Source organism: Ceratotherium simum, chromosome 30 (genome assembly GCF_057802395.1).
Source record: "Ceratotherium simum simum isolate JZ-2026a chromosome 30, ASM5780239v1, whole genome shotgun sequence".
NCBI lineage: Eukaryota > Metazoa > Chordata > Mammalia > Perissodactyla > Rhinocerotidae > Ceratotherium > Ceratotherium simum.
Genome location: NC_141929.1, coordinates 7,781,036 through 7,807,027, shown reverse-complemented (window position 1 = coordinate 7,807,027; position 25,992 = coordinate 7,781,036). Strand labels below are relative to the sequence as shown.

Genomic DNA, 25,992 nt, shown 5'->3' with positions numbered 1-25,992 from the left:
GTCTCTGTTTCCCTTTCCTCTCTGACACAACCAAAACCAACACGAATGAAAACAGAATCAAACGCTATTTTTGGCAAAATGGGCAAACACCTTTCAGCCCTACTCCCAGTCTACATGAAGGGCTGCTCATGAAAATGAGACTTGGGCAGTGAGAGGAGGTACAGTTGGCCCTCTGTATCCGCGGCTTCTGCATCCGAGGCTTCAACCAACTGCAGATCGTTTACCACGTTTACCATTCGTGGTTGATTGAAGCTGTGGGCGCACAACCCGCAGATACAGAGGGCTGACTTAGGGACTTGAGTATCTGGGATTTTGGTATCCGTGGAGGGTCCTGGAACCAATCCCCTGCAGATACCAAGGGACAGCTGTACATGTTGCTGGAGACGTCCAGCCGAGCAGACAGGGCTCACTTCTCCAAATTCGGAGGCGTGGGCCACCTCGCAGCCTCCTTGAACACCGAGGAACTCTCAGCATTCCAGCACATTCTAATAGTTGATCAACACCTAGACTGACTCCTTCCCCGCAGGTCAGCTCCTCGGAGATGCAGAATCTGAGGCCCCACCCCAGAACTCCCAAGTCAGAATCTGCATTTTAATGAGAGCCATAGGTGATTCCCATCCCCATTAAAGTTGGAGGAGCACTGGGCTAGACTCCTAGAAGTCTGTGGGTATCCAGGCCAAAAACAAACCAGCAAACAAACCAACAAACATATTCCCATCCCCTATAAGGGGGGAATAGGTCAGAAAATGTCTCTACAGCAGTGTTCAGTGAGAACAATGTCCCCAAAATCCTCTGGGGAAAAGAATGTGACCTGGGAGTTTTATACCCACTCACGCTGTCACTCAAGTATAAAATCAAGGATAGATGCGTTTAAACATGCACAGTTCAGGGGCCAGCCCTGGTGGCCTAGTGGTTAAGTTCAGTATGCTCTGCTTCAGCTGCCCGGGTTCAGTTCCAGGCACGGACCTACACCACTTGTCTGTCAGTGGCTGTGTTGTGGTGGCGGCTCACATACAAAAAGAGGAAGACTGGCAACAGATGTTAGCTCAGGGCAAATCTTCCTCAGTGGGAGAAAAAAAAAAAAAAGAACAAATGGGGGTAGGGGGTGGGCACAAGGGATGAAAGGAGACATATATATGGTGATGGACAAACAAAAATATACAACCCAAAATTTCACAATGTTATAAACTATTAAAACATCAATAAAAAAAAAAGAACAGAAAAAAAAAAAACCACACACAGTTCAGGGATTATATGTCCCGTGAGCTCATATTGAAGAAAACAAAAGACAACAAATTTAGCCAACCAAAATATTGATGGAAAATTTCAGTAAAAAGGTGGCGAGCATTGGACATTTAAAAATTTGTGTGTTGCATTGTGTGTGTAAATTTTTTATTTATTTATTTTTCCCCCAAAGCCCCAGGCGATAGTTGTGTGTCATAGTTGCACATTCTTCTAGCTGCTGTATGTGGGACGCGGCCTCAGCATGGCCGGAGAAGCGGTGTGTCGGTGCGCGCCCGGGATCCGGGATCCGGGCCCGGGCAGCCCGCATCGGAGCGCACGCACTTAACCGCTAAGCCACGGGGCCGGCCCAATGTGTGTGTAAATTTTATATCAGAAAAAGAACACTGTGAGCAAATATTGAACTCTGGTTAATAAGATGCATGCTGACATATTCGCGGGAAGGGTACAGATGTCTTCATCTTACTTTGAAATATATACACATGCACACACATGATAGATTGATAGCTGAGTAAATGTGATAAAACAAGTAAAAGGTTAATGGTGAGATCTAGGCAGTGGGTGTACAAGTGTTCCTTGTAATATTCTTTTAGCTTTGCTGTATAAATGTCAGAAAAATACAAGTCTCCCTTTGTGGGAGAATTATGGTTACAAAATGGAACGCAAGTATTACACACCATGTCGATGTAGAAATAAAAACGCAGCTTTCCTTGGGTAAGCATGCCAATTTCCTCATCATAAGCGGTGGAAAGAGCGAGATTCAGTAGATATGATCTAAAGGTGATAAATCTGCTGATCGTGTGAAAGGTTCTCTAAGAGAAATAAGAATAATCATTGAACAAGCCAAAAGCTCAACAGCACAGAGGAAAGAGTTGGGGAGCCGAATCAGTAGATATGATGCAAATAAATAGCTTTCCAGTGGAACGAGGGCCATATAGTGAATCCCCATGATACGATGTTAAATGGAAATTGTAAGGTGCAGAATTGCTTAGGTCAGGGTATTATCCTTTGTGATTTTAAAGGAAACTCAGACATACGCATAGACTACCATGGGAAGCTACTGTTAACAATGGTTCCTTCTGGAATAAGGGATTATGAGCAGGTGGGAGCAAGACTTTCATTTTTACTGTGTATTTTATACTACTTACTTAAAACAAGCAAACAAACTCAACTTTGAGATGTGTTGCCTTAAACATTACTTAATTGGGGGAAAGATTCAGCTCCATCTCAACCCTTCCCTAAATAAAAAGAAACACTTCAATGGCTGTCAGACACAGGTCCTAATTGTAAATAGGGAACGGCTTTTAGAGGAGGATGATCGATACTACCACGAACTGCCGAGGGACAGGAAGATTGCCTCCGATCGGAAATCTTTAAAGATACAACACACCCCTGGCTATGCTTTGTAAAGGGCTAAGTGGAGGAAATGGATGTGAGGATTCATTACTCTTTTGAGTCTTTTGGCCTCAGGAGTATTTAAGGAATTGAACTACAGCTGCAGTCACTCTAAAGTCAATATGTAATGCCCTGTGGGTTTTAATTTCTTCTGAGTGAATCCTTTTCATTTCTAGATGGCAGATATTTTGCACTTCTCTGAGTGGACCTGTCAGTCAAGGCTGCATTCTGGAGTCCCTCTCCCTAACCATCAGGATGGGACCTCTGGCTTCCAGAAAGTCAGCCCCCAGCATGGGGCACTGACCGCTGTGCTTCTTGAATGGGTCATGTGATCCCTGGGTACCCCAAGAACGCTAAGGTCTGTCATTAATTGCCTGCCTTTGCATTGTTTTTCCATTCTGCTGCAGGATTTAGATCTGTTCCTCTGAAGAATGGGTACAGTGAAGACATTGAGCTGGCTTCCCTCCTGGTTTTCTGTGAGATGCGGCCAGTCCTGGTGAGTGGAGAAATACCAGTTGGTGTTCTCTGAGCTATGCCTGCTGGTGGGGTGGAAATGGCCAGCGTACAGTTGGCTGATGGACTTAAACTCACTGAGAATTACCTAGCTAAACTTGCCACATCATTAAAGAGGAATTCCTTTTAGCTACAGATTTCCCCAGAGGTCCTAGGCTTTTTCTCCCAGTGATAAATAAACGAAAAGCAATAGGATACATTGGAGTATATGAGGAAGCCATTTGGTTTAAACCTAATTTGGCCTGACCTTGTTTTTCCAAAAGGGCCTGATGTGACCTGTTGAGCATGCATTGTACATCTGCTTTAAACATTTACTATGTCTCGAAGACAAGGATGATGCCCTTAGAATAAGCATCTCTTCCTAAAAACTAAGGATTAATTACTGACCTTCTGTGCTCCCCTTGTGACCACTGATCTGCTGTGCCAGGAAAGCAATCTCGTGACTGTTGTTAAAGGGACGTTCCTATCACATGTGATGTATGCTCTTTGTTCCAAGATGGTATATAACCACTCTGTACACCCCACTTCTTTGGTGCCCTTCCTTCTTTGGGGAAAGAAAGCCCCAAGCTGTAGTCCTCAGACTTGGCTCGTAATAAACTCACCCAAATTTTGATTTATAGATTGATTATGGATTATTTGCGTTGACATCAAGACCCATCCTTCTTGGAGAATGCTGTACGATTCTATGAGTAGGCCGTGTAGTTGGAAAGGGTGAAGCTCTTTGGAAGTTCCTTAGTTTCATTTTAGCAAGAGCCAGGCAAGACAATGCTCTTCTAGATAAGCTGATCCTTCCTGGGTGCTTTTCCCTCGTATTGGTCTTCGGTAATCCATTACAAGGTCTGAGAGCATCCAACAAGGCCTCGTCGTGACCTGTCCCAGGGAAGGAAATTCAGGGACCGCAACTTCCCATAGCGAGCGGCACTCCTTTTGTGGTTCTCTCTGCTACTGGAGGAGCTGGCCTTCTTGGTCCTCTTGGTTTACCAAGGCGTTGAAGATAACTTAGTCCTTCCTTTGATTAACCAGTTTTAGGGTAGACTTGGTAGAAAGGGCTTGGCCTCCTTGAACTATGGAGGAGGATGAGATGAAGTTGCTCAGGGTGCAGCACCAAGCTGTGAGGAGTTCAGGTCTTGGGTTTGATGGTGGGAGAAGATCTGGATATTTACTGTGATTCTGGAGCTTCAGAATCTTCTTGATGGCCTCTCCCATAGAACGGAACCCACTTGGCGTGTGTTTTTGCAGGGCTTCATACATGGCCAATACAATCTCCCAAGATCTTTCCATTCCCCTACCACAAAACCCAGCCTGGGCTGGGGGATTTCTGTGGTCACCCCAGTTATCTTAGGATAACCTAGAAAAACTATGGTTCTGGACCCCAGAGGGCTGATGTGGGCTTGGTCAGTGCTGCCAGATACGCATCTTGTTTTCTGTCCTGTTCCTCCTCTGAGTAGAGAAATCACAGCCTGTGCTATTGTTCTTTTGGCTGTAAGGACCAAACAGTGATTGGGAAATTGCTTGTTTGGCAACTTGCAGAATATAGCTGAGAACCATCTAGTGGGGAAGGGTGATGACGGGGATGGGGATGCCTTTTAATAGCCATTGTCCATGTATTAAAAATTCATGAACTTGACTCAGAGGAGAGAACATCAGGCTTTTCTGAATGACTGTTTCCCTTACGTACAGTTTTTGCAACCTTGATCGTTTTATACTCCAAAGCATTTTAGAAATACCGAGATGGAAGAGGATGTGAAAATAAGGAAAGACAGACAGAAAGCAGTAAAAACAGGAAGCAGAGACTTAAAAGGCACAATAGTTGGGGCCCAGGAGCCTCAGTGATAGCGAAAGACCTCATTTTTTGTTGGTATAAAACAAGCGCATGATGACAAAATCTGTCTTAAAAAGATAAAGGGATGGATAATGAAAGTTTTCCATTTTGAAACAAATTTAAATGTTAGTGCTTTAGACTCTGTCAAAATAAATGTACTGTTTATATGAAAATTATAGTTTTCACTTAAGTTATGGATCGAAAAATTCCGTTTCATGATTCTTCCTGGGACAGAAATGCTCAGCCATGAAAGTTGGCATAAATTCCTCCCTTTATCAGGCAACTGAGTTGTCATCAAGTCCTTGTTGAGAATGCCCACGTCTTAATTGTCTCCTCTTTTAGAATGAATTATGCATTTGTCACTTGATCATTAATAAGACTCTCTGAGGTCTCTAAAGTCCATTAAAAGACTTAAGCTAGAATATATTATTTTGTACAAATGGAAAAAAACCAACCACAGACCAGATGGTGTGGAAAGTGTAGTTTTATAATTGGGGGGAAGGGAGTAGATAAAGTTAGCATTTTATCTGTTTGCTTCCTTCGTGTCCTAGGCCAGTGCATTCTTTATGTAACTATAACAACAATAATAATAACAGTAGTAATACATGTTCATGTATACACGTATAATTTTTTCTTTAAAGCAGGTTTTTTTTTAAACTTCGGCACTCTTGACACTTGAGGCTGGATCATCCTTTGTGATGGGGGCTGTTCTCTGCATCGTAGGTTGTTTAGCAGCATCCCTGCCCTCAACCCACTGGATGCCAGCAACACCCCTTATATAACAACCGAAACTATCTCCGGACATTGTCAAATGTCCCCTGGGTGGCAAAAGCATCCTTGGTTGAGAACCACTGCTGTAAAGTGAGATAAGCACTTTTTATACTATTTCCTAATCTTTGTTAGCATTTAAATGACTGACAGATTCTTTTCCATCGAGTGGGCGGGCCATAGATTAATCATTCCCCCAACCTGGGCATTTAGGTGGAATCCACTTACAAGTAAGGCTCTCATGAACATCTTCATGTGGTTCCCCTTTTCCTCCTTTAATTCAGAACTATTTCCTTAGGATTGATTCCCAGATACAGAATGAGTGGGATCAACTATTTTAGCAGGATGGTAAAATTGTAAAACCTGGGCCTTTAGCAAAACAAAAGTAAGCTTGAAGACTCTTGGCTTAGTCAAGCTTACGTCTCCCCAGCCCACTGAAGGATCTGGGATTCTGTTGCCTGGAGAAAGGGAACCAGTGCTTCCTCTCTGTATACATCAAGCCCGTCTGCAGACATTTCACACCGAAAAAAGAAGTGATAAACTGGGTTTCAGACTTCGGTAGGACAGCGTTTGTCTAGACACTGCTCTGCAAAGCTGTTGTAAACAATCCGAAACATTATAAATAATTTAAATGATTAAGTATCATCGGCAGCAGAGAAAATTCGTGTATTTAAAGGAAAACGTGTTTATCCTGATTTGACTTCCTTGACGAGGGCAGCTTCGTGGGTTGGGTGCTGTTGGGGATGCCACTGCAGAGCATGGAGGGGCAGTGGGAGCGTTGTGTGGGGTTCCAAGTGGAACGTTGACTCTCACAGGTCTGTTTCTGAAGGAGCTGTAGTGGAAAAGTTGTCTGAGCGTGTGCAAATGTCCTTTCAGCTGCTGGTTCTCGAGCTTTTATTTAGTTCCACATCTGTCACCTGGTTCTGAGCCACTCACAGGTGCCGTTTGGTGATTCTGCCCCACACTGGGAGGAGTGGTCTCTCTCAGGAGCTGCGTTGTGTTTGGTAGACCTGGGTTTTTTCACTGCCCAAGGTCAAACCTTGTTTTATTTGTCACCGTATCCTCTGTGATGCCAGGGAGAGACTCTGGTAAACAGCTTCAAGAAAGACTTCTCTGAGCAAATGATTGATCCAGTGAGGGCTGATATGGAGTGTACTTGTAAAACATTTGCTGAGATAGAGTTTAAAGTCTCAGAAAACTGTCAATAAGCACTTTAAGCCCCTCTGAAGAAACAATTTACATGTCACAATTACTTTATCAATTCTCAGTCCTTCACTCCATTAGCTGTATAGATGGCTTACAAAGAGTATTTTTAACACCATTTTATTACCTACTATATTTAATTTGAGAAGTAGGAAAAGAAAGAAAGGAGGAGGGTGAAAAAAATCCCCATTAAACAACCTGTGCATAACTACCGTTAGCATTTTGGTATATTTCCTTTGTCTAATAATGTTTTGCATATGATATTTCCATGGTTGGATTCATATAATACATGTGAATGTGTGCCCTTGATCCACTTCGCAGATGGCATGAAGCATTTTTCTGTGTTATTATATGGTTTTCATAGCCATATATGCATCTTTCATCAGGTGTAGGTCCCTAATTCACTTAGCTTTTCTCCCATTGATGGACAGTTAGGTTATTTGCAGTTTATAAATAATGAAGAGCTTCATATAACATTTTTTGATTAAAAATTATTTCCTGAGGCTAGATATTTAGTAATGGAATAATAGATCAAAAAGAGAAAAAAGACCTTATATTCTTGAACACATGTCAAATTGTTCTCTGAAAGTAAATAGTTTCTTTTAAGTTGATGTATTATATCCAATCTTGCCATTAATTGAAAAGGGCCCCCACTCAAATGATCTAAACTTGTGAGATTCAGAAGAATGGGACGGGAGAAAGTGTGGAAACTTGAATATTCATCCTAATAATCATCCATGGCCAAGCTGGCAAGGCCTGGAGAGTGCGTTTGAGAAAATTGGCTGCCCCGGGTCTTTGGATACTGATCTTGAGGTGGACTGTACTTAGCTTTGTGCTGGGCGAGAGCTACGGTGCAAGGGGTGGAGTGGCCTGGTGGGAAGACCAGGATTGTGTGGTTCCTGGCGAGGGCTCAGCCGGAGCAGATGTGTGAGTCCCTTTGGAGAAGGCCTGCGGCACACGCTTCTGGAGTCCTGGAGGACCAGGATGGGGTGCTGCACTCTGGAGCTGAGCTGGTCCCAGTTTTGAGGTTGGGGAAGATTTCTTTGCAGTTGTGGAGACCTGGAGGCATAGAGAAAGGCCCTCCTTATGCCTCAACAACCAAAGTTTGCCCAATGCTGGCCCCGAAGAGCAGAAACTGCTATGCCTCCCACCAAGACCCAACAACTCGATGTGACTGCTGATCACAAAAAACCATGAGAATGCAGTGGAAAAAAAAAGGGCACAGAGCAACAAGAGGAAGACAGACTCAGGCAGATACCTGGTACAGGTGGCTAGCGGTTGACGTACAGCTGCTGGAAGCATCCCATGAGAACCCTAACACATAAGTCATAAGAACGTTCAAGGATATCCAAGTAAAGCACTGAACAAGACTTTCTGGAATTTGAAGCAAAAAAAAAGATTTCTTGAATTAAAAAATTCAGTATATAAATAGAGAGATCTGCATTAGTGACCCAGAAGCCCACGTGGAAGAAATGTTTCACAATCCAAAGCCATACCATTGTGAGGTGGAAGTCATGAAGGAAAAGAGGGGCTCAGAGGACAGATGAAAATGACTTAACACATGAGCATGTCCAGAAGGTCAAAATGGAACAGATGGGTGGGTAGCTATTAATGAAACAGTAAATAGAGGGGATTTTCTCTGATTTGCTGCTTGAGAGGGCTCACTTGGTTCCTGAAGGGTTGAATAGAAATCACACCCATAACCCCAGTCATAGTTCAGTAGAAGTTTTGAATTCCAAGGATAAATAAAAAACCTCTCAACACACCAAGTTATCCAGAAAGAAAACCAAAAAAACCCACATTGGACTTGTGCTCTTCAGCACTGGACACTAGAAGATAGAATGTCATCTACAGTCTAGTAAGACAGAAGAATTCAGTGTCCAACCACTCACATGACAAGGCAATGGAAATGTACTTGTGGATATGCGAGATTTTATGTATTGTTTATCTCACCGAAGAAAGCACCTGAATCAATGGAAACTTTAATGAGAAGGGAGATTTCCAGATAGGGAGATGAAGAGGTAGAAATAATTAATAATTTTGTAGTGCAGTTACATTTTGCAGGATGACAATAGTATGATTGAAATTTTGTGATGTTAAGTGTCAAATAAGGATTCTTGAAACAGAAGAAATACACTATAATGAAAAATTTCATAATAGTCTGGAACTGAAAATAATATCAGCAAAACCGTGTTGTGAAAGATTTCACTTTGATGCCTGCGGGATCAGTAGGCAAATAAAGCATCCAGCAAGGGGAGAGTTAATTCTGAAATTTTGATGTAAAAAGAAAATGTAATTTTAATTAGGATTGTTAAAAAACTGAAGGTAACCACTATAAGAATTGAATAGCAGAGGAGAAATAGGAGGGAAAAGGAGATAAACAGAAACTTGACCAAGAGAGTAAAAATAAGCAAAAGGATAAAAGAAGAAATTAAAAATGTATAATAATCAAAATGGAATGGATGTAACTTATATTTGATTCAGTGAATGGACTGAATTCTATTTAAAAAGAAGCAAAGAAATCCAACTGTACAATGTTTATAAGAAATAAGCCTCAAACAAACAAGAAAGAAAGTTTTAAAAAAAAAAAACAAGAATGGAAGAGTTATTGGGAAGAATTGGGAAGGAAAAGTTAATATCAAAGTAGAATTTAAGATGAAAAGTACCAAAAAGCATCGGGAGGAACAATTCTAACGATAGAATGTTTGGTTTACAAAAGGGATACAAGAGTCATAGGTGTTTAATTAGGAAACAGCATTACTATGCTAAATATATAAGACAAAAGCTCCTACAAATATGAAGATTACTTGATAAAAACAATCTTTCAGAATTTGGAATGTCTAGTATTCAAAAAATCAGCAAGGACAGATGATCAAATGTGACTAAGAAGCTTGATTTTAGAGATGTACAACTTTGTGTCCTACAAGTGGATAATGTATACCGTTTTCTTCTATTTTTCAGAAACGATGAGCTTGACTGCATACTTGGTCACAAAGGAAACCTTAATAAATTTGTCTATAACCTGATAAAATTTGAAAGATAATAAAAAGATGGCCAAAATGTTCACTATTTGAAAATAAAAATTCCTAGGTGAAATAAATCAAAACAAGCAAATTACCTAGAAAGTAGTAAATCACTTATGCTGTAATGATATTTAGAAGAGGAAAGTGCTTACCTTAAAACGGCACAGAAGACTGAAAACACCTACACTAAATATTCATCTTAAAAATTTTTAAAAATGCCAATAAGAACAAAATAGAGAGAAAAGCCAAGTGAATGAAATGCAAAACAAAGACAATAGAAGAAAATAAAACAAATGCTGATTCATTGAAAAGACCAATTGAATAAAGTCCACCTGCTTAATAAAAGAACAAAGTAAGAGCAAAAACGTATAAGTAAATATTGAAAAGGAGACTGAACCCCAAATAATGAGAAGATAAATTTGAAAAACTAGAGGAAATGAGTGATTGCCTTGAGGAATGTAAATGGGCTAAAATTGTTTCAAGAAACAGTAGAAAACTTTGAGACAAAGTCCAGTAGAACATACTTGAAGGGTGATAAAGCACCTATCAGATAAAACAGCTATCAGGTCTAGATGGTTTTGTAGCTGTGTTCTACCTGGATTTAAAGAACACAATTCCAGTTTTAACCCCCTGAAGTCAACAGAAAAATGGAACTGCTCCACTTAATGTCTTGAAGCTATATAACTTTCATACCAAAATTGGAGAAAGATAATATGCCTCTCTCTCCTGTCCCCCAGTACAGTCGTAGACCAATGTCACTTATGAATATGGATGTTAAAATTCTTAAAAAAAAAAAAAAAAGTAACAAGTCGTTTCCACCTGTTTGCTAGAATAACAGTATATTAACTGAGTATGTTGTTCCAACAATGCAAGAATGGTCGAACACTGGCACAGTTAGCAACATATTTAGTGAGAAAAAGCATAAACCACTAGATACCACAAATGTAACCAAATGAAATAATCAGTATAAATTGTGGTAAAGAGATAAAATTATTTCTGTTTGCAAATTATGGTTATATATTTAAAAAATAAAGACTCCAATTTTAAGGAGACTGATTTTTGTTTGGCTTATAGTTATTAAGTCTAACCACTTTCTCTGTTCCAGAAATAACAGTTGGAAATGGGGGGAGGAGGCAGGGACAGATGGGAAATCTCATTTATGCTATTGACAAAAGCTAAATCAACACATTAGGAGTAATTTAAATAAGAAAGGTTATAGGGCTTATATCAGGAAAGGTATAAAATCTACTGGAAGATGTAAAGCAACAAATAGGAATATGTACCAGCCCTTCAAAAATTAGTGTTTGGTTGGTATCAGAGTAAACTCTCTCTTTATATATATTAAAAAAACACACACAGGTATAAAGAAATAAATGTGTGTTTGCATTGGTTACTATACATACATGCTCTGGCTCTGTCTGCTGAGAAAGCCTAGAACCAATGACACTCCAGTAGCAATGAGCACACCTAAGCACCTAGATCTTACTTTCTGAATTCTCCAGTAAATGATATCAGAGCTCTTGAGACAAGTGGTTGATTCCAGAGTTCAGACAGATGAAAGGAGCCTGGAGTAGCCTGAAGTTCCAGTAAGTGAAGAAGTCCTGAAAAAGGATGGGGACACATCAAATGGGCATAGGAGCCAACTCCAAAGAGCTCCCACTGGCCAAAGGTAGAGCAGTTTGAGCAACAAAATAATAATGATAATATTGGATTATAACCCACAGAATTCATTGTGTCCATGAATGAATAAATAAATAACTAAATGAGAGAGAAGAGACAGCTCTTTCTTACAAAAGAATTCCAATTAATAAGTATACAAGGAATGAGAGAAATAGAAAGTCACCCCTGGAACACCTCAGGAAAAATTGCTGCAGGTAAAATCTATCAATGGATGCTAAGATCAGCGAGTGAAAGTTTGAGGAGAAACAGGATATTTGTGTAGTCTCGAAGTATCTTCCTCCGAGAAATTTATTAATTGGAAAGAGAAAAATGGCAGCTATACAGTGAATGAACCCGGCAGACACCATTTTACCCAAATGATCAACGTTACCACCGATAATAAGACGTATTGCTATCACGTCCCGGGTACATCGCTTCTGTGGCATTCTTGCCGAAGCTGCGTAACCTCAAATGAATCACGAGAAAACATCAGACGAACCCAAACTGTGGGACATTGTACAAAGTTACTGACTATTACTCTTCAAAAGTATGAAGGTCATACAAGATAAGGGAGGACTGAGGAAGTGTCACAGATTGAAGGAGACTATGGAGACGCAGCCGCTAAGTGCAGGTGGGATCCTGGACCAGGAAGAGAACATGGGTGGAAAAACCAGTGAAAACCGAATAAAATATGAGTTTAGTTAATAGTATTGCACCAGTGTTTTGATCATTGTTCAGTGGTTGTGCAGCATGGTAACCCTGGGGAATCTGGGTAGTGTAGGGTATGTGAGAACTCTCTGTACCGTTATTGCAACTGTTCTGTAAGTCTAAAATTTCAACATTAAAAAGTTAAGAAAAAAAGCATTGGTAGGAGAACAAAAACCCACAAAACTAAGGGTAGAGAACTCCGTGAAGATTTTGTCACCAGCCAGGTAAAAGGTATTACAAAAGATGTTCTCTAAGAATTTAGGGATCTTAAATTTCAAAAAATGTATATATCCATCTAAAACAAGGGGTTAAAGAAGATACAAGGGTTTGAAGTAGGAATAATAATAAAATCACAATGTAAACATACATTGATATAACCAAAAGTTGACATATCTCCAAGGAGAAGATAAGTACGTTTGGGGAAAGTAGCCAAATCTTTCTCTCTGAAGATAATCCCCCAAAACTGAAAAACCAAGAGCTTGCAGTTTAAGCTTTTTTTTTTTTTTTTTTTTTTTGTTAGAACTGTGAAGTTAATAATCAAAAGAAACAACTATTGGATTTGGGGGAGCAGAGATCATGAGGGGTGGGGGATGGTGAACAAGGAGACAGCTGGGTTTTTTTGTAATAATCCTTAAGTACTTCTTGACTCTTTAAACTGCGTGTGTAATTAATAAAAACTAAAAATTAAAATGTAAGTGGGAGTAGATGACACATTGGTGGGGAGCATGTGACTTATGCTGTGGACATTTGCTGGGAAGGTGGCAGGAGAGATGGGTCAGTAGCTGGGCTGGATGTGAGGTGAAAGGAGAGCTTTGTAAGATGTATTTGCATGCTGCTGCTGAGGGTGTCTTAATAGAGAGGGGAAACAGTGATTAGGATGGAGAAGTGATATGTGCCAGAGTGAGGATCTGAGTAGGAGGCAGGAGATGGGACCCTGGGGCCAGCAGGAGAGAAGGCATGGGATATGGGACAAGGGCGCAGGATGGGCACATTTCCCTGACATGTAACTTCTTCTCTATTCTGTATGGAACAAGAAGCCAGGTCATCAGCTGAGACTGAAGAGGTTTGAGGAGAGCAGTGGTGAAACAGTCATCTTAAAAGAATGGGAAAAAAGAATTTCTTAGTGAAATATAGGGTTGTATTGCTTAATGTGCTTCTATAATGTATGCATTAAGGTATGCATTAATATTTTATTTAGGATTTTTGCACTGGTATTCATTGAGAGTTCAGTGTGTAGTTTTTGGTCAGATTTTGTTATGCTGGCTTCATTAAAATTACTTGGAAGGGGGCCGGCCCGGTGGCATAGTGGTTAAATTCACACACTCCACTTCGGTGGCCCGAGGTTCGCAGGTTCGGATCCTGGGTGTGGACCTACGCACCGCTCATCAAGCCATGCTGTGGCGGCGACTCACATACAAAATAGAGGACGATGGGCACAGATGTTAGCTCAGGGCTAATCTTCCTCAGCAGAAAGAGGAAGATTGGCAAAGGATATTAGCTTAGGGCCAATCTTCCTCACCAAAAAAAATCACTTGGAGGCCTTCCTTCATTCTTAGGGCTATGGCACATTTTGAATAGAATTGGAGTTAACTGCTACCTACATATAACAGATGTTAATGACGTCATTTGTGAAACTTTCTGGGCCTGGTTGTAAGAACTTTCTCATTTTCTTCTAGGATAAAATTAGTCTCTTCAAATTTTTTTTCTCTTATGGGATAATTTTTATATAATAGGAAATATATGCATTTATCTATAATATACATTGGAGCCATAGAGCCTTATAATAAGTAAATACACACATATCTTCATTCTTTTCAGCATCATCTTGATTTTTTATTTTACAGGTTCCTTCCATTTCTTCTTATCTGTAGTTACGTACCTATTCTTATGTCTTATTTGGCTATTTGGGCTTTCACATTTTCCTTAGATTAGATTAGATAATAGATTATCTACTTTTTACCCACAGAACAATTCAGCTCTTGCGTTTATTTTACATTTTTATTTTTTGGTTTTTTAATTCTACCATTTCTATGCTTATCTTTACTGATTCAGTCTGCTTTCCTTAGACTTTTGTTCTTTTTATAACTCCTTGTTTTTGAATACTTTATTTCATTTCACTTTTTGTGTGCTAATGCCGTGGGGACTGAAAGCTGTACACAAATAGATGGTCTAGGGCTAGGTGGGCTTCACTTGCCTGAAACACTCTTCAGAAAAAAGACTTGGCAAGGGCTCAGGACTCATCAGGCCAGTGGTCAGCTGTTTGCTTGAGGGGTTAGGGTAAAATCGGACACAGCCCGGCAGCCAGGGCACAGATGGGATGAAAACCTAGAGCCCTGAGCCATCACCTTAACCCTTTGCTGGCCCTGCCCTTGGGAGCCCCCATTTAGAACCTGCAGAAAACCAGCTTCCAACATATAGATTCCAGGAGGAAAGAAACTTCCCATTCAAAACGAGCTTGCATGTTAAAATTAAAGCACTCCAGGAAAATAATGCTAATACAGCTAAAACTATAAAAGCAAGAGCATTCACTCCAGTGAATGTGAAAATAACTTTGAAATAATTTTTTTTAAAGAGAGAACCCAATGAATAACATGCATTTTAAAAAGAAGAACCCTTCTTCCTATTAATCAAGAACTTATAGGAATGAAAGGACCAATTAGAAATCCTGGAAATACAATTTGAAAAAACTTGAAAAAAATTGCTTTAAAGCTTAGTAAGTGGGAAATTCCAGAAAGGATACAGTTAAGGAAAGAATCAGTACATGTGAAGATTATGTTGGGGAATTTGCTTTGAACACAGCAAGACAAGATAAAAAATATGAAGAGTTAAAAAAAAAAAAGGGTAGAATGAGAAGCTCCAACATAAAATATTTGAAATATTGATGGCTGAGAATTTTCCAGCACTGAAGAGGCACGAGTCCTTCAGCTATAAATACAGCAGTATAAATAAGTATGGATCTATGTATGGACATATCGTATTGAATTGGCAGAATACCAGGAGAAAAAATTATAAAAGAGAAAAGACAGATTACCTACAAAGGACTGATAAACAACAGTTAAACTATAGCAGTTGCAGCCTGAAGCCTGAAGACCAAGGGGTATCCTCAGAATGCTTAAGACACACAGCTGTGAGTCGAGACGTTCTATATCCTAATAACCATCATTCAAGAGCAAAGGGAAAATGAAGGCGTTTTCAGACATACGAAGACAGATAGTTTAGTACTAATAAACTTTTGCTAAAAGAACTACCCATGTACTTACCATAAGCAAGAAGGAATGTAACACAAGAAGCAATGGTGAGCAAAGAAATCAGTTAAATATATTAGAAAGTAGAAATAACTATAGACTTGGAGAAGAAAAACTAAATTTTTATGTGAAAACTCAGACTCACAAGAAAGCCAGGAAATGATTATCACAAAGTTCTCAGAGGGTAGGAAGGAGTCTTAATTGGGAGGGGTGCATAGAACAGACATATATATATAATTATAATATATAAAACTTATATGATGTATATAATACTAAGGACTAAATTATGTGACATAGCTATAAATGAAGAGAGACCATTGGTAGTATAGGACTAACACTTAAATGGGGTTTTTGTTTTGTTTTGCTTTGATCTTATGGGGGGAAGCTGGCCACCTTGAGGAAGGGCGTAAATATAAGCAGAATCATTACTGCCTCTTCCCAGTGCCTCACTTAGTACATTCACTTAGTCACCAAGGACTGTCCATTTTACCTCCACTCCTTGTGCAAAGACAAACATCTTTTTATTCCTTTGCCTCTTTGCAAGTGGTCAGAATAGCCTTCGCCATCATCCCCCCCCCCGCCCCCGAAGTCAGAATTCCACCTGTTATCCTGGAGGATGTCCGTGATGTTTTGTTAGGTTGTTAACGTGGAAAAAGAAAATTTGCAGAGCAAGGTATGGTCTGATTCCATCGTTTGTAAAAATAAATGACAAAAGAAGCCCATTTGTGTATATCGATGACTGTTTCTGTAGCACCAGTCTCTCTCACCTGCACTACTCTACCAGTAGTAGTGGCCAAAAGACTGACCTCCCGTGTAGCCATCCTTTACACAGTAGTCAGCGATCTTTTAAAAACATTAGTGAGGAACATATCCTCATCCTCCTCCCACATTGAAACCCAAACTTCTCACCTGAGAGGATTTTTTTTTCTTAGCATAATGGAGGGAATATTTTGGCTCAGACAACTGCAAAGTTTAGGAGTAGGACTTGTTTCAGGCATGGCTGGATCCAGCTGCGCAACCCAGTGGCTCTGTTTCCTCTCTTGGCTTCATTCCCAGCTTTCTCTACATGATAGCAAAGGGGCCACCAGCAACTGGAAGTGTTCGTCACTCTTTCCGCTGATCTCCAAGAAATGAAACTGTCTTTTACCAAGAGCTCCAACCAAAGCCCCAGGGATGCTTCTACTTGGTCTGGCTTGGGTGATGATGGTGGGGAAGTAAGACATCATTACTGCCTAGAACTGAGTCACATGCCCATCTCTGGGGGTGTAACCTATGTTACCTTGACTTTTTTGTGGGGGCGGGTAACAGCTTTATTGACATATGATTCATATACCTACCTTACAGTTCACCCATTTAAAGTGTGCAAGTCAATAGTTTTTAGTATAGTCACAGAGTTGTGCAACCATTGCCATGATCAATTTTAGAACATTTTCATCACCCCTAAAGGAAAGTTCCTGCTCATTAGCCATCACCACTCACCCCAGCCCCTGCCTCCGGCAACTACTAATCTACTTTCTGTCTCTATGAATTTGCCTGTTCTGGACATTTCATATAAATAGAATCATATAGTGTGTGGTCTTTTGGAACTGGCTTCTTTCACTTAGTGTGATGTTGTCAAGGTTCATCGGTGTTGTAGCATGTGACCTTGCCTTTTAAGGCTCTTACAAGATCTTGAATGATCTGCTGGCTCCTGCCCTCCCTTATGGCCTCACATTAGGCTGCTCTCACCCTCCCCTGCTGTGTTTATGCACATAGCTGCTCAGACTCTTTGCGTTCAGATAAGGGTCGTACAGACCAATGGAAAACCAGATTTGATTAAGAAATGGGACCAAGGGGCAATGCACTTGTTATTTCAGTGTTTCACGATAAAGCCACATTGTGAAGAACAAAGCTTTTTTAAACTGCTTGCTCCCAGTAGAATAAGTAATTGCCAGTTTTATCTTGGTTAAAATAGGCCCTGGGTTTTCTGGGATAATCCAGTGCAAAACTTCTGCCCCGTGCTCCCTTCAGTCACACTCCTAAGATACTGTGTCCCACATCCCGGTTTGGAAGCTGTCACCCCACGGTTGTTCTCTCCCCTCCTGTCCAGGAGAGCGAAGAGGAACTCTACTCCTCCTGTCGCCAGCTGCGGAGGCGGCAGGAAGAGCTGAACAACCAGCTCTTTCTGTACGACACACACCAGAACTTGCGCAATGCCAACCGGGACGCCCTCGTTCGAGAGTTCAACGTCAACGAGAACCAGCTCCAGCTGTACCAGGAGAGGTGCAACCGGAGGTAGGGCAGCCCTTCCCCCGCTGCACGTCCTCAGGGTCATGCCCTCCAAGCCCCGTGACGGCGGGCACCTGTGGCCAGGCTGCAGGAAAGCCCCTGCATTGCTATCTCTAGAAATCTTTTACTGATACCCTTGACTCTCATTCTCTTTGCTTTGTAAGTTAACTTATAGTAATGTCTTAAACATCTGCAACTTCCCCAGTAGAACGGTCATCACTGGAAGGACGCTTCAATATAATCGTGAATGTAAATGGTGACCACCAGCCTTTCCCAAGAATGGGCTAGTCCAGTGGTTCTAAATCAGGGTGGAATCCCCCCCACAAGGGGTGCTTCTGGTTGTGCTAAGACATGTAGTAGGGGGGTGGGCAGCCAGGGGTACCTGGTGTCCTGCCATGTGCCAGACAGTCCTGCTCAACACAGAATTATCCCAAAGAAAATGCCCAGTGCAGCTCCAGTGGGAAACATGGTGCTGGGCTCCTTACCCGTATTCTTCTCATTTCAGCTTTACTTGAGCCCACAGAGTAGCAGTGACCCCAGTGCAATAACCAGTGAGGAAACTGAGACTCAGAGAGGTTACATGTCTTGCCAGGAGCCCACCTCTCCAACTCTCAGCCCTGTACCATCCAGCCGTGAATGACCTGCAAATGTGTGGACAGAGAAATGGTACAGAGTTCAGCACATGGCCCGGGTCCTATCCTAATGGATGATGGTGAAATCTCTTTTATTTCAGGTTAAGAGAGAAGAGAGTCAGCAACAGCAAGTTTTACTCATAGAAGCCGGCGTGCATGTGTCATGTGTAAGGGCGTGTGTGTGCGTGTGTTTGCGTGTAGCAGAATGTGCTGTGTTCAGACCCTGGGAACATGCTCATCTGTGATGTCATCCTCTCTTCAAGCCTGCCATCAAGATGAAATTTCTAAAGAAGACCCAGTTGGCATGAGTTGGGGTGACTTCCTACTAATTTTTTCATCTTGGACAGTTTCTTAACTTATAATTTTCTATAGAGGATCCCAAAAACGTGCTCCTTGTTTTTGGCCTCTCGTGTTCTAAACCTCATTGAATAAAAGCAATGAAAAATCTCGATCAGTTAAACCGTCTGTGCACGACCTGTACCGTGAGCAGGATTCCTTTTCTGGCCTCTAAAGGCCTAGGTAATTGACTTCCACGAAAGATGAGCCCAAAATGTAAGGAACTAATTCATTAGATTCTGGAAAGGATTTTAACTAAAAGGCAAATGATTCCACAATTAAGGACATCGGATTTCACCGGGGCCCAAAGAGGAGCCCTGCCCCTGACTGCGGCATCTGCCCAGCTTCCCTGCCCCAGGTCAGCGGGCTCAGCTCAGTGCACTTTAACTACCACCAGCTGGCTAGCTGGCTAGACAGATCTCCTGCACAGACCTGTTGCAATACATGAGTACATGGAATCTGTTCATTGGGGCAATTCCCAGTTAATGGCAGAGACTTGCTTTGTGACTGGAGTTATTGGGGGTGGGAGATGGAAATCTTAGAGCCTCTTTGATTTAAAAAGCCTGTTGGGAACCAGAGACCCACTGAAGGCTCAGCCAGCTTCTTACTCGTCCTCTGCCCACTCATGAGTTGGCTGTGTGACCGCTGGGGAGGCTCTGGGGCTGCAGCTCCCCACAGACAAGAGGTCGTTTACTGATTAAACAAGGTGATGAAAGTTAGGATCCATGGGGGGCTGTCTCTGGATTACCCAGTTTTCTGGAGCAGCAAGCTAAGCCTTATGGCTTAAGCTTTAGAAAGCTACAGAAAATCTCAGATGCAGCTGTCCCCAAAGGGGCAACCCCCCCGAGGACGAGATGACACTGCTCTGCATCTTGAGATACAATTTAATATTTGTACAGTGTGATGATTTAAAAAGGCTTTTTAAAGATGAGGATAGTGTTGGGCGGGGTGGTCAGTAGAGTCACAGCTCAGAATGAATTGAGAACCGACTTGGGGGAAAAAACATGGAACTGTGGAAAAGATTGTGGTGTGGAGGAACAAACCAGCAGTAAGACTGGTGGCTTCCCTTGGTTGCAGCTGGGTCCTGGAAACGCATTCAGCCCTCCCCTGGTTATCCTGGGCTTAGCCTGCATGGATAGCTGAAAACCAGCCTGTCTGATCCAAAGACCTTATCCCTTCATTCCACAAAAAATTTATTGAGCACCACCATACGCCAAGCACTGTGCCAAGGTCTGGGCGTACAATGCTGCCCAAGGTGAGGCTGTTTTGTGACATTGTTTTAGTTATTCCTTGAACTGGGAGTTTCTGTTCTATTTGACAATCAGCCACGGAGAGAATATTCCTGACGGTAGCAAATATTCAAAGCAACTTTCAGGAAAGGTTGGATGGAAAAGGCACTGAGCTGAATGCTGCAGGGAAGGAATTTTCAGACTCTCTAGCCAGTGCCCCATTAACCATTGGCCAGGTAGCCTAATTTTTGTACCTCCATCCCTACCCCCAAGTTATTACCTCTCCCCGGTAGAGCTCAGATTTTGTTGCTACCATGTAACACCCATACCCAGCCACACGGAGGCAGAGAGAGCAGGCAGCGGGGTTATAATGAAAATGGTGCTGGGAAGAACCCTCTCCCTAAAACTGTCTCCTCCTCTTAGGTGCTACAATAACTCGAATCCACCATTAGAGAGTATTTGCTTGGGCATCTCCATTCTCCCCTTAATAGGGTAACACATGAACCTGATTCTTGGTGGTGGTAGGATTCTCTCAGGAAAGACACCAAGAGGGAAAGTGAAGGGCATAGATGACATCATTGCTCTTCCCAGAGCCTGCCCGGATGCCGCACCACCGGAGTATAAAATATCTACCTAATGAGCCCAGTCAATTCAGGTCAAGCAGAACAGCGAAAGGAACATTCTGAAAGATGGCAGCAGTGTTGATGGATCAGAACCGTGATTGTGTGTTAAATTGTTGTCGTTCAGCATTTCACTAAGTGTCTTATATAGAATATCAGTTATTACATGGAAAAATAAGGAGGGGAGGCTGGGTAGATCATTTGAGTGTGGGAAATTTAGGTTATACAAAGTTACGTAATTCCTCTACGATGAGACTTGGCTATTCTAATGTGCACAGTTAAGGGGGGGTGTAGACTATCACCTTTCCCAAATTTGATCTCCAAACTCTTTTGCCAGGGAATATCTCGTGGGACTAGTACACAGTGGAACACATTTGAGGATCTGTTAAGAAGGCAGCCAGGCAACACAATCTAATAATTTACATGTTTTTTGACGTAGTTAAAAATCTAAACTTAGGCCACCAGGGCCAGTGGTCTTTAAACCGGGCCAGCCTCACCCCTGGGGGTTTCCCAAAGCTTTCCAGGGAATGCACAGGCTCCAGTAGTTTCAGGGATCAATTTTCAGATCCCCATCTTCCTATCGTACTCTTTCTTGAGACTCAGGTGCCTGAGAAAATGCCCTTTTCTCCTTTAGAAAAGAACATATATCTTTCCCATCTTCAGTCTTACTGTACAGCATGACTCAAGGTGTCAAATTCAAAATAAGTGTGTTGAGAAAGTGACAGCCTCTTAACCACAGGGTGCAAATCCTTTTGCTAGTCTGGTGGTCCCCAGTTGTTGCTTTCAACAAAATTGAAGGAACACCCCAGATTTCTGAGTGTTTTAGCATGTAACGTCAAAGGAGTTAGAAGAATTCAGTTATCTTGCTGTCAAAAAACTCCTGCCTATTTACTTATCTGTGTCAACAAGGGTTATCAACACCTCCATATATAAAATTTAAAAGGAGAATAGAATTGATGCTGCTCTGTTGCCATTCTAACAAAGATAATATTAATCTACAGATAGATGAAAGAATTGGGGGGAGGAGCCTTTCTCATCTCATTAAGTGATATATTGCCAATGAAATTTTCTATGTTTAACAATTTATTAAAATTTGTACTATATTTGTTTATTGATCAAGCTCAATCCAGAAGAAAATTTGAAATACAGAGCCTTATAGTTATAAGATATTATATAATTTTATTACAGATATACAATTAAGCAATAAAAAGGCCAAAAATAATTAGGCTAAAATTTTGAGGGAAAAGTAGACTAAAAATACAAATTCAAGAAGTAAAAGGAAAAATGTGGCATTTCCTGCTGTTACAAATTGCTTTGTTCATGTAATTTCTTAAAGGATGATAATGCCAGCAAATAACTACTGTATTTAGAGCCTCTTGGCTAAATTTAAAAAGGAATGTAGCAGTTTTATTTAAAGATGCACTGTCTACGATATGCCAGCACTTATATCCGTTGCAACTATTTATGATGAAAAAATTTAGACATCGATTTAGAAATGTGCAAGGGGATACACAGTTTTCAAAATTCATTGAAGAGGTATCCGAGCATAGAATTTTAACATTGCTGATCTAGGGCCACTAAATAAGTTGTATTTGAAAGCAAGAAGGATGGCTAAAAGGGACCTTAATCCCATTAACTTTTCAAAGGAATGTAACTTAACTTTCAACTTGCATGATATTTCATTTTTTGAAGGCAATCCTAAAAGCCGTCTCCTAGCCAACAGAAAGTTAATAATTAGATTAAGAAATATGCACAATTACAACATTGGCATTTGAAAAGTACTCAATGATTTGTCTCAGGTTTTTAATTTTCAAAATATTTTCATCATTAAGAGCCAGATTCCACAGTGATCCTGTCTCTCAGAAATTTCCACATTTTTTATTTTTCATTAGGCTTTAAAAAAACTGCACTTGAAAACTTCTGTTTCATTATTAAAGCTTAATTTATTTTTTATATAAATTGTGCTTGTGTGTACATAGAGAATTATGTGAATGAGTGACACAAATGTTGGCTATTGTTAATGTGACAATTAAACGGCTGTATCACGTTTTTAAAAAATAAAAATTTGGTCTGAATGAATGCAGCAATCTGGCCAGAACTGTTTATTTTTTACAGCTATTCACTTTTTTGCTCCACATAAAACAATAAAGAAATAATTCAGTCATGAGGTAGGTAGGTACAGTAACAATTCTTTTTTAAAAATGTGTTTTTCTATCCTATTACACTTTTCTCTAGGTTACAGGTCTGTCTGTCTTTCAGCAAAAACTCGCTCTATGTAGAAACCCAAGTTTGTAAAATTAATACATGACTGCTCTTTAATTCATTAATCTTTGGAAGAATAGTTGGTGCTAGAGGAGCAATGACGTTATTCTAAGCACCTGTATTTCTCAACTAAGTGATAGAGCATGCTGTCAATCACTGAATTTTTTTGCCAACAATCCCCAGTGCACAGGGAGCCATGTTGTGTGTCCTATGACCGTCCCACCCCCAACCCTCAGTCACTGATGATTGGATTAGTCACTGGGGTCCAAAAATTTAAGAACAGGCTATGACAAGCCCCTGCATTAGAAGATGAACAGGGAGGAGTAAAAAGCAAAGAAGGAATTAGAACTGCTAAAAAATCAATTTTTTTTTTTTTTTAAAGATTTTATTTATTTATTTTTCCCCCAAAGCCCCAGTACATAGTTGTCTGTCATAGCTGCACATCCTTCTAGTTGCTGTATGTGGGATGCGGCCTCAGCATGGCTGGAGGAGTGGTGCCTCGGTGCGCACCCGGGATCCGAACCCGGGCCGCCGGCAGCGGAGAGCACGCACTTAACCGCTAAGCCACGGGGCCTCATAACTCTCATAAAGATATAAAATGAACACATCAAAAAATTTAACTTTAATTAACAAGGGAACCAATAAAATGTTACAACTGGTTCAAAGGAGAATTCAGAAAACAATACATTTGTAGGCTATCCAGCTGTCCAGATTATCTGATTCTACCTTTCATTGGGTAATCCAGATGATTCTTGTCCATAGAAATACCAATTCTGGCTAGCGGAGATTCCGTTGTTCATTGCCCTGAGGATATTGACCAGTTTTGCTAGTTTTGTATCTATTAAGCAAATTTAATTTGGCATCACGGATGGACATGAAATCTGACCCCTACTTTACACCACACACAAAAAACAAGTCTAGTTGTAGATCAAAATGTAAAAGATAAAACGATAACATTTTTAGAAGGTATTCACACCCTTGGAGTAGGGAAAACTTGCTTAAACCAAATAGCAAAGGAAGACTGCTAAATTAGACTCCACTAAAATTCACAACTAGTGTTTATCAAAAGATACAGTGAGGGGCCAGCCGGGTGGTGCAGCAGTTAAGTGCGTGCGTTCCGCTGCGGCGGCCGGGGGTTAGCGGGTTCAGATCCCGGGCACGCACCGACGCACCGCTTGTCAAGCCATGCTGTGGTCGTGTCCCATATACAGTGGAGGAAGATGGGCACGGATGTTAGCCCAGGGCCAGTCTTCCTCAGCAAAAAGAGGGGGATTGGCAGATGTTAGCTCAGGGCCGATCCTCCTCACACACACAAAAAAGATACAGTGAGAAGAGTGAAACGGCAAGCCACAGGGTGGAACAAGATATTTACAATAATATATCTGACAAAGGACCTCAGTCAAATATGACTTCATCCCTCCAAGTGAATAAGCAGCTCACAAGAGTATATCCAAATGGCTGGTAAGCATATGAAAAGGCACTCAGTCATTCATAAGAGAAAATGCAAATTAAAACCACAATGAGATACCACTACACACTTCTTAAAGTGACAAAAGCTATAGCCTACCAATACTACCAATTGTTGGCAAGAATGTAGACCAACTGGCACGGGGTTGTGTAAACTGGCACAAAACTACACTGTAAAGATGACTGACACTCTCCACTGCTGAAGTTTACCATATGCATACCCTATGACCCAGCAATTCTGCTCCTAAATACATACCTAATAGAAATGCAGACGTACAAGAGTGCTCATAGTACTGTTATTCACAACAGGCAAAAACGGAAAAGAGTCCTACTGACCATCTACTGCAGAATCGGTAAATTGTGTATATTTACACAATGGAGCATATACAGGGATGGCAAATGACTGCGCTATAACAACATGTAACAACATGGAATGGATCTCACAACTACAAGTTGAGTGTAAGGAGCTAGACACACAAATGTAACAAAGGAAAAAAATGGAACAATATAAATTAGTAGAAGGACATATAGGAAAATGTAGGATATTTGTAAGATGGAATATGTGATATAAGGAGGTGAAAAGGAATGGAGCACAGTGAATATGCATAACATGGATACACTTAAATTGTTTGAGGAAAGCAAAATGCAGAACAATGCATACCCAGTGATGCCATTTATATATATATTTTAAAACTACATGCAAAACAATATTGCTTGTCACTGAAATACAGACAGATAGATAAAAGTATAAAAATGGGCTGAAAGGAACTTTTAAAAGTCAAGACAAAGATTGAGCCAGTGGGGAAGGCAAAGGCAATGTGACTGAGAGGAAAAGGTAGCTTTAGCTCTATTTCTTTCTCAAATATTGGAAGTGTCACTGTGCTTAGCACAAATGTAAAAGCAGGCTGGCTCTACCAAAAAGGGATACAGGCATATTCAGGCTTTCTGGTCCAACGGTGAACACCTAAACAGAAGAATAAGTAATAATGAAAAATAAAAGAGGGAGAGGGACGGGTAGGAGAAGGGGAATCAGTGGGAGGGAGAGAGACAGAGGGAGGCTGGGACTAAAAGAAATAGGACAGAATGTTAGCCGCTAATAATTCTGGTAATGAGAAAACGTCATTATATTATTCTTTGCATTTTCCTATTTTTTTAAATTTTTATTTTCAAAAAAAGGACAGGAAGGAAAAAGTTATAAAAAAAGATGTACCAGGAAAATTCTAATAAAAAGAAAGCTGGTGTAACATGTTAATATCAGAAAAATTACAACGGTAGGTACCACTAAGAAGGGCAACTTTCCACATTGGTGACAAAAACATTGCCAAAAAACTGTAATAGACAGAAATTTTCATGCTTCTAACAACATAGCTCTGAAAAGCATAAAGCAGATTGGGGAAGAAAATCAACAAGTTCACAAATATCATTAGGGACTGAGAGTCCTCTCTCAGAAAACTGCAGGTTAGCAAGACACAACATAAGGGCAGAAAGGATGTGACTAATACAAGTCACAAGTTTGATCAAATACACACATATGCTCCTACAGACACACACTGAACTTTGTACCTGAAGAATACACACTTGGTTCAAGCACAGCACCTTT

At 40.8% G+C, this 25,992-nt stretch overlaps 1 protein-coding gene across 2 annotated transcripts in view; it reads left to right on the top strand.

Annotated features, from left to right (window-relative positions):
• PLCG2 (phospholipase C gamma 2) overlaps nt 1-18,927 on the top strand; it is a 150,291-nt gene extending 131,364 nt beyond the window's left edge. Inside the window, exons 31-33 of one of the 2 annotated variants that reach the window (XM_087419882.1) lie at nt 3,045-3,133; nt 17,668-17,852; nt 18,580-18,927. In XM_087419882.1, the coding sequence (XP_087276008.1) occupies nt 3,045-3,133; nt 17,668-17,852; nt 18,580-18,622 (317 nt within the window). In that variant the 3' untranslated portion in view covers nt 18,623-18,927. Of the gene's footprint in view, nt 1-3,044; nt 3,134-17,667; nt 17,853-18,351; nt 18,548-18,579 lie in introns of those variants that run through there. The other variant, XM_087419883.1, reaches the window with a different exon arrangement.
• The last annotated feature ends 7,065 nt before the right edge of the window (nt 18,928-25,992 follow it).